This window comes from Cricetulus griseus, chromosome 4 (genome assembly GCF_003668045.3).
Source record: "Cricetulus griseus strain 17A/GY chromosome 4, alternate assembly CriGri-PICRH-1.0, whole genome shotgun sequence".
Classification (NCBI taxonomy): Eukaryota; Metazoa; Chordata; class Mammalia; order Rodentia; family Cricetidae; genus Cricetulus; species Cricetulus griseus.
The window spans coordinates 170,948,607-170,961,858 of record NC_048597.1 but is presented as its reverse complement, the minus strand read 5'-3'; the positions used below and the strand labels follow the sequence as shown (position 1 = coordinate 170,961,858).

Genomic DNA, 13,252 nt, shown 5'->3' with positions numbered 1-13,252 from the left:
GCCTGCTACCAAATCTGTTGACTTGAGTTAGATCCCTAGGACCTACATGGTAGAATGAAAGAACTGACTCCACAAACACCCCCTCCCCCATCACCCCTCTCCCCTGTAACAAACATGTAATTTAAGGAATATATATATATATGAAATCTTGATTGAGGAGATGGCTCAGTGGGTAAAGTGCCTGGCAAGCTTGAATACCTGAGTTCAGATCTTCACACCCACATGTAAAGAACAAAATGTTGGGTGTGATGATACATACCCATAGCCCTCAAGCTAGGTAGGCAGAAACTTGCTGTCTACTCTGTACAGCCCAAAATGGTCAGCTCCAGGTTCATTAAGAGTTTCTGTCTTAAAAAACAAGGCAGAAAGCAAATGATAACCAAAGTTGACCTCTAGCCTAAACACACACACTAAGGGGCTTCTTATGCTTAAAGAACGTGGTAGTAGTCACAACCTTGTGTAAAGCTAAAAACATAATTGAGCAGATCCTTCACTAATAGTATATTGTATATTAGTATACAATATAATAGTATATTGGCTATATTGATTTGCAAATTGAGAATTTTTATTTTATCTTGTTTTCCATTTTAAATACTAAGTTATTTCAGGCCATATGTGGTGGTAACATGCCTTTAATTCCAGTGCTTGGGAGGCAGAGGCAGGAGAATCTGAGTTCCAGGACAGCTAGAGCTACATAGTGAGGTCCTGTCTTGAAAAACCAAAACAACAACAACAACAAAAATGTTTCAGAGCGATCCTGACTCATTTGGAAAACATTTTCCTTGGCATTTGCCATTGTCATCTATGAAGTAATTCACCATTTGCTCTATAGATAGTGCTTGGCATTCTGACTCTTGATGTCATTGAAGCTTAATTACTATATTTAGGAACACATATGGGCATTTAACTTATTTGATGTACTTGTTTTAAGATGCACTTACATTTCTTCTTTCTCAGTAGATTAAATAATTCAGAGGAATCTGTAGAAAGCAAGTTCATTGTATACAATGAGACTTGTAATCATTGCCTCTTATAAAGTAGTTTAAAATTATTACTAAAATAAATTTCATCTGTATAAAACACAGCCTAGTTTTAAAATAGCAACTCTTCACAGGTAACAATAGCTGTGGCACAGCTTTATACTAAAGTTTTAGTCACAGTTGTGTCAAATCCTAAAATATTAACCTCCTAGGGTACCTACTTAAAAACAAAGTTAAAAGAAAAGCCAAAAGTCAACCGCACTTGCACACCTTCTATTTGCTGTCATTTAGCCATGTCCTCTTCCTGTCTTGACCAGAATGCGTTTGATCTTGGTTTATTTTAGTTTAATTAATTGATTTTCCTTACAGGAAGTCAGGGTTTTTTTTTATGGAGAGCTCAAACTGTGCTATTTGCTGGGCTCTCATCCTTTCTGTTTAAATAATGCAGGTACTTTGATGGAAACCTGGAGAAGCTCTTTGCTGAGTGTCATGTAATTAATCCAAGTAAAAAGTCTCGAACACGCCAGATGAATACAAGGTCATCAGCACAGGATATGCCTTGTCAGATCTGCTACTTGAACTACCCTAACTCGGTGAGTACTTGGTAGTTTAAGGCTAGCACTAAGTCAGAGGGTAAATCTACTTTCATTACTTTATCAAAAGACAATCTGGAAGCCTGGGAGCAATAACTATCTATACCCTATTAATAGATTAAGAATAAGGAAAGGAAGAGGAAGGTCCTAGTTCTCTTTGTGTTCCTGTCCGATTTGTTTTTCAGACTTGTCCAAGTTGTCATTAAGTGCCTGAATCTTTCTGGAGTTTATTTTTATCACCATATGGAGAACTGTGTAAAAATAGGTGGACAATTTATAATAGACTATTTTTTATACAGCTTAAAATAGGTTCAGTGTTTATTGCTGCAAGTATTCAACACCCTTGTATGTTTTTAGAGTGCTTTTAGAGTACTTACAGGACTTCATGTTCTTTACATAAATCAATGTAGTCTGACATAGATTCTTAAACATGACAAGTGGGGGGAGAAATAAAACACAATAGAACCAAATAATAGATATTTCACTTTTAAAAAATGTCAGAAAGTTTTATTGAGTTATAATGGTGTACTTTAGAGTATCTAGTAAATAAATTTCAGGGTTAAATGAAATCTTCACACTACATTACTTTATTGGTAACCATAGGAAATTATATTTATGGCATAAAGATGTTCAATTGCTTGGAATTCAACTTTTAAGATTTTTTTTTATAGCTGAGAAATTGTTTAACTCTAAATTATAACCATCTTGCTGATATGTTCTGCTTTATTAGATAAACAATTCTTTCTCATAGTTGGATAGTTATCAGGTGTTTCTCAATAGCCTTTTTTTTAGACTGTTGAAGATTTCTCATTGTTAGTCTTAAAATTTTAGATAAGTCTCTCAAAAGGAGTTCATTTGAAAGGCCCTAACTTGTTCAAATGATCCGTTTTTCTTTAAAATTAGAGAAAAAGTATGATCAGTGAATTACTTTGTTAGGTAAAGTGTGGAACTACATTTCTGAGTTCTCAAGTCCTAGCTGTGGCTCTTAAACTGAATGTTTTGCTTTGGAAATGATCCATCAGTTTTATGTTTCAAATGAGCTGGCTTGGATATCTTTCAGATCTTTACAGCCTACCTTCTCTTTCCTTAAATCATAATCCTAATGTATTTGTATAAGCACTGATTTTTGAAATACATTAAACTCAGGTTTTAACACCTTTTTATCTTGAATAGATTATTTTTGCCAGTTATGATTTATACCTGGCCTACAGTTTCAAAGGTCTCTGTATGCTAGTACTAAGATCTAAATAATTTGTTCCAGTTTATAAATGGTTTCCTTAATCTTGTGCATTTTTGTTTTGCTTCAGTGTAGCCATTTTCTCCTTCATTGAAATCTTTACTCTAATTTTGGAGGTAGTTGCTACCAGTATCAGTTACATTTTCAGTGCTTTTGATACTGTCCAAAATAACAAAAACTTGATCAGGCATTTGTAGGGTATACTTTGGTTTTGTATATGGCAGTTGATGGAGAACTTAAATTACTAATTTAACATATAGGAATTATTCTAAATTTTAAGGACATAATGGAGAACAAACAGAATTTGTCTTAAGATAACTCATAGGTTAGCTAGTCAGACTCATATGACATTCAGAAAGAGTGGTAGGTATTTTGAGATAGCAGATAAATTATACTATAGTACTATTTCTTTCTCGATCTCTTTTTTTAAAAAATTTCCATTTATTTGTTTACTCTGTATGTGAGTGTGGCATGTGTGTGGAGATAAGAAGACAATCTTGTGGGAATTGGTTCTCACGTTCCATCTTGTGGGTTCTATAAGCATTGGCCGTTAAGAGCCTTTACCTCTGCAGCATTGCCTCAGCACGGTTACTTTTCTTGTTACTGTGACCATGTACCTAACAGGAAACAACTTTAAGGAGTCTGGACTTATTTTTGTTGTTGGTCCATCATAGCAAGGAAGGTGAGGTTGTGGGGATGGAATGTTAGACATTGACTATACTGTCTCTACAGTCAGGAAGCAGATTGCTGCTGGCTTTCTCCTTTCCCCCTTTTAATCATTGTGCCTCCCCAGGCAAAAGAATGGTGTTCCATCTGCTTCAGGGTGGCCCTTTCTCCTTTGTTACTTCTTTTTGGAAACATCCTCATAAAACAAACACTAGGGATGTGTGTCTCCTAGAGATACTAAATTCAGTCAGGTTGATAATGAAGATTAACACCCCATGTGAACTTGACACCCACATGGCCACATTAGACTGCAATACAGTGTTAGTTTACTTTCGAAATGATTTGCTTTGGCTCATGGTTTCAAAGGTATTTGAAGGTTTCAAAGGTATATTGGTCCATGGTGGAATAAAGCCAAGCTGCTCAACTTGGGGGAGATAGAGTAGAGAGGGGGATTGGCCAAGAGATCCAGTTTTCCTTTCACAGGGGCATTCGACGTTTATAGTTACTTGACTAAAAGAGCCTTCCAACTAAGTCTTACTCCTAAAGGTTCTATAACTTCCAAGTAACCTCACGAACTGGGGATCTAAGTTTTCAACATACAGGCTTTAATGTACATTTAAGATCCAAACAACGGGGCTGGAGAGATGGCTCAGAAGTTAAGAGCACTGACTGCTCTTCCAGAGGTCCTGAGTTCAATTCCCAGCAACCACATGGTGGCTCACAACCATCTATAATGAGATCCGGTGCCCTCTTCTGGTGTGCAGATATACATGGAAGCAGAATGTTGTATACATAATAAAGAAATAAAATCTTTTTTTAAAAAATCCAAACAACAACAGATATAATTCATTTATGGATCTAGAACATTCATAGGAATTGATAACTGAGGGTGTGATAAGAAAGTCAGGAAAATGTTTCAGGACAGAAACCAAAGAAAGGAAGGTAAAAGTGCCAAGAACTGGCTAGGCAGTGGTGGCGCACGCCTTTAATCCCAGATCTCAGGAGGCAGAGGCCAGCAGATCTCTGAGTTCTAGGCCAGCCTTGTCTACACAGTAGTTCAGGACAGGCTCCAAAGCCATACTGAGAAACCATCTCTTGAAAAACAAAGAGTGCTAAGAACTTAAAACAACCTGAAGTTTAAGGTGTTAAAGTTTACTGATGCCCTCAGAGAGTTATTTTAAGTTGTGTGGTTTTAAAGAGTTATGAGTGGGAATTGATGATATGAACGATATAATCCTAACACCATTACTTTCTCATTTGTAAATCATTATACGGCGCACATGATCTTTTGCAGTTTTAGCATTGTCACCTGAAATCCTTCATGTGTTTTGGGATTTCTTAAGAAACATGTTCATTTGGACAACTCTGTCAGACATTTGCAATTACCTCTTACTTATCTTCCTAGAAAGCAATTTTACTATTATACTGTGTCACATGAATAAAGGCAATTATGTGTGTGTGTGTTGAAGGGTTTTTGTTTTGCTACTTTCATTTTCAGAGACAGGGTGTTACTATTTAGCTCAGGTTGGCCTTAAACTCACGATCTTCCTGCTTCAGTTTCCTGAGTGCTGAGATTATAGGCACATATTAACACACTTAACCTAAATAATTGTTTCTGATAGCTTACTTTCTATAATGCTTGGAGAGGAGGTCTCACTTTGTACTTACTAAGATTATGGATTGAGCACTAGATAAATTCACAACAGCACCACTTTGTTGGCATCTAACTGAGGAATTTCTTAATCTTGACTATGCACACTATTTTGAATTAAAATAGCTTAAAATGTAGGTGAAGATCCTGTGACCCTCATTCTGTGACTAGGTATGTTCCACCACACTATGCTATTTATGTCATTTTAATAGAAAATGTAACATGTGCTATTGTAGCTCATTTTTATGAAATAATTTGTATTTTTTAAAAATTAAGATTTCTGGGCTCGGGAGATGGCTCAGGGGTGGTTAAGATCACTGGTTGGTCTTTCAGAGGTCCTGTATTCAATTCCCAGCAAGCATATGATGGCTCATAACCATCCATAATAAGATCCGGTGCTCTCCTGGCCTGTAGGGATACTTGCATTCAGAACACTGTAAACATAAATAAATAAATCTTAAAAAAAATAATTAAGATTCAGCCAGGTGGTGATGGCGCACACCTTTAATCTTAGCACTTGGGAGGCAGAGGCAAGTGGATCTCTGAGTTTCAGGCCATCCTGGTCTACAGAGTTATGTCCAGGACAGCTAGGGCCATTAAAGAGAGAAGCCCTGTCTGGAAAAACAGACAGACAACCTCCCCCCCATAAACAAACAAAAAGACTTAAGATTTGTTAAATAGTTCCATTCCCATGTTGATTCTCCCATTTAGAATCTTGATGCTTCTGGCATTAAGCACTAGCACTACTTAAAAGAACCTGTTTCAGGTCACTCCTCCTTTACTTTTTAAAGAAGTTGTAGACTTATTTATTATTCATTTATTTAGATTTTTGTTTTGTTTTGTTTTTTGCCACAGGGTTTCACTATGTTTCACCTCGGCTGTCTTAGAACTAGCACTATAGACCAGGCTGACCTCACAGAGATTCTCATGCCTTTGCCTCCCAAGTGGTGGGATTAAGTGCATGCAGCACCACTGCCCAGTTTATTTTTAATTTAATGTGTATAGGCAGAACAGGTTGTGCACATGAGTGCAGTGCTCACAGAGTCCAGAAGGGTGTGTCAGATTTCTTAGAGCTGTAGTGGCAGGTAGTTGTGAGCTGCTTGACATGGGTGCTGGGAAACAAATGTGCTCTTAACCTCAGACCTGACTCCTCAGTCCCTCTATTTTCCTTTTTTTAACTGTCCCATTAAACTCTAGAGAGAACTGGATTCCTTTATTATTCTATTTTTATAAACAAAATGGCCTTAATTTTTGAGATTTGTTGGTAATTTCTTATGGAGGAAAGATGATTTTTTAAATTGAAAATAGTTTCTTTTTATATAATATAGTATGATCACGGTTTACCTTCCCCACAAAGATGATTCTTACTGAACTTTAAGAATCTGCTATTTAATCGTAGTGTTCAAAAGGCAGAGGCAGGCAGATCTCTTGAGTTTGAAACCAGCCATATTTACATAGTGAGTTCCAGGTCTGTCCACCAAGCCCCCCCCCCCTTTTTTTTGCCCATTTGAAATTACTTGCTATGCAGGTAAAAAGTTAGAGAGAAATTAAACTTTCATTAGATCCTTTAAGATCATTTCTGTTGTAGATGATACTACTATTAATACTCCTTTGTTTGGATTATTTACAACATAAACAGGCTAAGTTTAATGAATAGTCAAGTTTCGTGAGTTAAATAAGGACCAAGGAATCAAAGGCGCTGTATATGAGGTAGTTAAAGCAAATATGTCAGAGGGAAAAATGTTGGACCAGATGGAAGAATGTGGTTGTAATAATGCACTTTTTAAAAAGCACATTGAATATGTATATTCAGACCACGGGTTAGGTTTTGCATTCCCTTAGACAGACATAGTGATTTATTTTTATTTATATAGATACAGGTTCTTGCTATATTCTCAGGCTATCTTGAAATTTACTATTGTTCTATCTGGCTTTTATCTCATGATCATCTTATATTAATTAGCCTTTCAAGTTCTGAGTCTGTAGGCATACATCATGTCTGGTTCTTGTATGTTTATGTAATTAATCTATCAAAATAATCCTCTAATTACAGACCCCATACTAGATAGTGTAGTAGATATAATTATCTAGAACTTACAGTAGTAATTTATTAACCAATATGTCCCTTAATCCCTTAGCATTAATGATTCTTGGTTGAATAAAAGAATGAGATACAAAGATTCTTGTGAATTTGTAGCAAGTTAGTGCCACATCTCTTTTTGGTGATAGAGTATATCTTTTTTGGTGATGGAGAGTAATGAGATTAAAAGTGATGTACTGTATACTTGTTATTCTGCCTACAAAATCAGTATCAGGATTGCGCTATACTTCTTTACATGGCTACTTCTCTGCACTTAAAAAATAGTTGATAGACTATATGTAGAATAGTTGGTGCTCTGATTCTTTGCATATAATACCATGAACATCAGTTGCATAAAGCATATTTCAGATAACAGGTAATTAGAAAATATACCAAAGTTTTAAAAGTATCTTTTATAAGAAAGACCGTAAGAAGGACTAGGAATAAATAGATTGGAAATGTGTAAAGGAAATGTTAGTTATTAAGAGAGTTACAAGAATGACTTGAATATTTGGGAAGATAGAATAGTAGTTGTAAAAAAAATTATTGAAAAGGAATAGATTGTGTTGGGGACAGAGTAAGGATTAAACTGCCAGGTGGAAGAATACACAATCGTGGAACAGGGTATACTTTAGGAGAAGTTAATGGTAGAGAAGGAATTGCAAAAAAAGTAAATTGTGCAGGATGATGTTGAAACAATATGGAGGTGGAAACAGACTCAAATTTGCTTAATTTAGAAGCCATACATTTAAAGACAGGTGGCTTTTATCATGTGTTATGATAAAGTGAGAGGGGAACCTTGGTGGATTCCATGGCGGGCGAGGGTGATGTAGGCGGGGACAAACATGCCAGGCAGACAGAGCTTAGTGAGAAGTTTTATTAGAAAGGGAAGTGGGGTGGGGGTAGGAAAGAGAAAAGTGTTAAAGAGACAAAGAGGAAGAGAAGAGGGAGACAGGAAAAGTCCTGTCTGCCCCATGGGAACAGCAGGAAAGAGAGTGGGAAAGAGACTCTAAGTGGGAGGAGGTCTTTCTTTTAAAGGGGTCCTTTGCTCCTGGGCTGACCAGGGTACTGCCTGAGTGCATTCTGCCAGGTGACTGGAAGGGCAGCATAATGCCTGAATCCTTACACCACATATAACAAAGTATTTCTGCATAGCAACACAATGTGAACACTCTGAATCAAAACTCAGCATTTTCCATAATTTTAAAGGCTAGTTATAGTTTTTAAAAGGTCCTGTAAGTCATTGGGTATGTTTGGGTGTGTATAAGAGAGACATAGGACAACCCAGTGAGAAATTAGCAAATTATGTGAAGAAATTGCCAAGGAAAAGAAAAGGACTGAATTGCACATATTCTATCATCTGTGACCCCTCTCCTGAAAGTTGAAACTTCACTATTTTAAAAAATGAAGTTAAAATTATTTGGAGGGGGTGTGGATCTGGAAGGAGTTAGGGAGAAGGAATGAGGGTAAATATATTAAAAACATTACTTTATAAAAAATTCTCAACAGCCGAGTGTTATGGTGTATGTCTTTAATCCCAACACTCTGGAAGGCAGAGGCAGGTACAGAGTTCAAGGACAGCCAGAGCAATACAGAGCAACTAGGTCTCGAAAAACAAAAGACAAAACAAAAACCTCAAAGAATTTATGAAAATGTATTTTAATGACCAAATCATTTACTTTGTTTGTTACACGTTAGATTGGTAAAAGCTCTGACATGGGTGTGAGAAACTATGTACTCTTTCCCAGTAAGAACTACTACCACTTCTTAAGAGTACCTGATAATAATTGTCAAATTGTACTTACATATCTGTCATTTTTAAATTATTTTTAAATTATTCCCCCTAAGAAGTCACATGGTCACAAAGAATATACAGTCAATGTGACAGAGTGATAGGGGAAGTCTTGTGTGTCCATTAATAGTGAACTGGTAAAGAAATTATGCTTTAAAAAGAAGTAAACCATGGGACCAGAACACTTCTCCCTCTTGGAGGGACCATAGTTCAATTCCCAGCACCCACATTGGCTAGCTGTAACTCAAGTTCTAGGAAGATTGAACTGTCTCCTTGGCCACCTACATCAGTGTTACCTCCATTCCCTCGCATAGATAATTTTTAAAAATAGATATAAACAACAGGGAAAAAGTAATTAGGTGTACCACCAGGGAGCCCAGCAGGAGGAGGGGGGACCGCAAACAACAAAAGTAACAAAGCACCAAAAGTAACAAAGTAACAAAAGTAACAAAGGAGAGCATGTGGTTCTCATACTGTATGTATACATTAGGATGTCTTTGTAAGTGCGTATTAGAAATGAAAACAGTTGTTTCTAAGTGAAGGAAACAGAATAGGGGCATGAACACTGGGATTAATTTTTCCATAGAAACATGCTACAAAAGAAATTGTACTTTAAAAAAAAAAGTGATACTGTCTTACAGTGCTGGTCAGGCTGAAGTATAGTAACTACTCACAGGTGCTCAGTGAAAATACCTGATAGGGTAGCTCAAACCCCTTGTGAGTTGAAATGGTTTGTTTGCTTCAGAACCCCAAGCACCCAGTACAGGCACATGTCACTTGTATAGTCATGAATATTGTAAGTTTGCTGTTTTTGTTGATGTTTTATGTATTTATTTGGCAATGCTAGAGAATCTAACCTAGGCCGTCTGACAAATTAGATAAAAACTGCCACTACCAGTCCTGTAAAATGTTCTGAAAGCAGGTTAACAATCTTTTATTTGAGTCTTGAGTCTTACAAATATACATCCATTGCTCAATCATCACCTCAATAAATTATTAGTCTTTCTTTTTTTCTGTGTGACTTGGGCTGTCAGTCTCTTACCCTAAGCCTCATATTGCTGGGACTATAGGACATATCCTGCCACGTGGGCTTACCATTATTTTTAACTGTCTGTCTGTCTGTCTATTAATCCTAGGGTCTCATGCATCTCATGCTTGTAGACAAGTGTTTGAACATAGAGCTGTATCCCATATAGTCCAGGCTGGTCTTGAATTCTTTTTTTTTTTTTTTTTTTTTTTTTTTTTTAAAGCAGGGTGTCTCAGTGTATCCCTAGCTGTTCTGTAACTCACTCTGTAGACCTGACTGGCCTTGAACTCACAGAGATCCATTTGTCTCTGCTTCCCTGGAATTAAAGGTGTGTGCCACTACTGTCCAGCTGGTACTGACTTCTTGATCCTCTTGTCTTTACCACTGACTTCTAGATTATAGATATGTGCCACCATACCTGCTTCATAATAAATTTCTTAGTTTACTACAAATTTTTTAATGACTACATTTTATGTAATTCCATGAAGTGTCCTGTATGTATTTGAAAAACATTTGAAGCTGCACATGCCTTTAATCCCAGAACTTGGGACGAAGGTAGGCAGATCTTAGTTTAAGAACCCTGAAAAACATTTAAAAATACAATTTTGTTGAGTTAGTGTTATCATAACTATTCTAGCACATCATTTAATATGGATTTTGCTATATTTATATTCTTGTATGATCCTTCATAATTATTTTTAAATTTTAAGTATTACTGTAATTACCACCCTCTTTAAAGAAATATATATAATATGTATATTATATATATTATATGACATTCCTCCTTTTCCCACAGATATGCAGCCCATGGCAAACATTTTTCTAAGGAGTTATTGTTCTGTTCCTTTCATTTAAATAATATCAGGCAGTATGACTTCTCTTGTCATTCCCTATTTTTATTTAGCATGTTTTCAGGGTTCATTCTTATTGTAGCATCTATCAGAACTCTATTCCTTTTTTTTTTTTTTTTTTGACTAAATGTGCCATTATATAGCTGTTCCACATCCATCTGTTGATAAATATTTGAGTTGTTCTGTATTTTGGCTATTATACAAGGTGCTAATAAATACTGTGTACAGATTTTTATAAGGATGTGTATTTTCATTTCTGGGAGTATACTGGCTGGATCATGTGGTGTGTTTTGAATGAGAGGGGGCCCTATAGGTTCCTATATTTGAATACTTGATTACTAGTTGGTGGCTGTTTGGGAAGGATTAGGAGAATTGGCCTTGTCAAAAGTGTGTCACTTGGGTGAGTTTTGAAGCTTCAAAAAACCTAAGCCATTTCCACTTAGCTTTCTTCTACCTTTTGCTTATGGATCAGATATAAGCCTGCTTGTTGCCATACTTTCTGCCATGATGGTCATAGACTCTTAACTTGGAGCCCCAAGGGCTGGAGAGATGACTCAGGGATTTACAACACTGATTGTTCTCCCAGAGGACCAGGGTTCAATTCCCAGCACCCACGTGATAGTTTACAACTCTCTTCAATTCCAGTTCCAGAGGACCCAAAATCCATGGCAAAATAGCAATTCAGATTTAAAAAGAAAGCTTATTTTCATTTACTTGGAGCCCCAAATTACACATTCTGTTTTTAAAAGAAAAAATAATTATACGTTGCCTTGTCGTGGTATTTTGTCACTACATTAGAAAAGGAACTAGAAGTTATGACAACTGTATTAACATTTTGAAGTAGTTGTTGCCTGGCTGTTTTTCAGAATTGTGATAGTTTTTCACTTTCTCACGAAACAATATATTGGAAAGGTTTCCAATTTTTATTTTTCCATCTCCTTACTTGTTACTTTTTGCTGGGCGGTGGTGGCACACGGCTTTATTCCCGGCAGAGGCAGAGGCAGAGGCAGGTGGATCTCTGTGAGGTTGAAGCTAATCTGGTCGACAGGGCCAGGACAGGTTCCAAAGCTACAGAGAAACCCTGTATCAGAAAAAAATAAAAAAACAAAACACAACAAAAATCTGTCTTTTTAATAACAACTCTCCTAGTGAGTGTGACATAATGTCTCATTGTGGTTTGATTTACATTTCTATAATAGCTAATGAAATTGAACATCTTTTGTGCTTAGTGCTATGCTTATTGTATATTTGTATATTTAATTCAAACTTATTGTCTACCGTTGTAAAATTTGTAAATACCAATAACAGATGCATTTCCAATTAATCAGATAACTATTTTCAAAGCATTTTCATGTCTAGATTTCATCATATAGAAGTTAATTTTAAGAGCTCTTTGGTTTTGGTCAAATGGGCATTTTAACTACTATGAGAATTGTAAGATAATAAAACTTTGAGGTACCATGTAGTTTTACTTTTTATGTCTTTCTTAAAGTTCATGTTTTCTTTTTCTTACAGTACTTTACTGGCCTTGAATGTGGACATAAGTTTTGTATGCAGTGCTGGAGTGAATATTTAACTACCAAAATAATGGAGGAAGGCATGGGACAGGTAATTTGATTTTCACTTAAAAAATTTGCTTGTTTAGGTCCTTGGTTAACTATAACCAGGTAAAAGTTTTGGGATTAAACTTTTTTCTAGGTTAAGCAAGCTTTAAAAAACAAAAAACAAAAAAAAAAAAAACTTCATTAATAGTCTAATGTAGATAATGTGATTCTAGTGTTCATCATCCTGATAAGCTCTGTCAGGCTCACACTGATAGAGAATTTTGTCTGGTATTTTGCTTGTAACTTTCCTGTTTTGTGTTTAAACAATAAAACAAAACAAGAACCCAAACAATTACTTACAAGGATAGTTAACATTCAAAGATGTTTTTCCTGTAATGGAAACTGAAAGGATTGAGATCTTGCAAACAGGAAGGTGTCATCAGAACCTTAGCAAACTGCCTGGCAATGATAAGCATCCCATAAATATTGTTGAATGAAGACATAGTTTAAATTTTGATCTTTTCCAGACTATTTCGTGTCCTGCTCATGGTTGTGATATCTTAGTGGATGACAACACAGTTATGTAAGTGTTTCTGAAGGAGTCTGCATGTTTTTTTTTTTATTGGTTAAACCAATTACCTTTTACTGAATCCCTCCAAGATGGTCAATTATTAAAATCCTCAAAGAGATTTTTTGTTATACATGTATTCCTTTGTAATGCAAAAAGACACTTGCAAGATGCTTAGGAGTTACTCTTAAGATAAATTTGGAAATGTGTGGTTGCTAAATATTGTTAAATCTTACAATTATATAATGGGATGATGAATGAGT

The 13,252-nt window shown here is 35.9% G+C and overlaps 1 protein-coding gene across 1 annotated transcript in view; it reads left to right on the top strand.

Annotated features, from left to right (window-relative positions):
- Arih1 (ariadne RBR E3 ubiquitin protein ligase 1) overlaps positions 1-13,252 on the top strand; it is a 91,801-nt gene that overhangs the window by 47,825 nt on the left and 30,724 nt on the right. Inside the window, 3 exon segments of the mRNA XM_027414891.2 lie at positions 1,429-1,573; positions 12,393-12,485; positions 12,949-13,004. Of these exon segments, the coding sequence (XP_027270692.1) occupies positions 1,429-1,573; positions 12,393-12,485; positions 12,949-13,004 (294 nt within the window).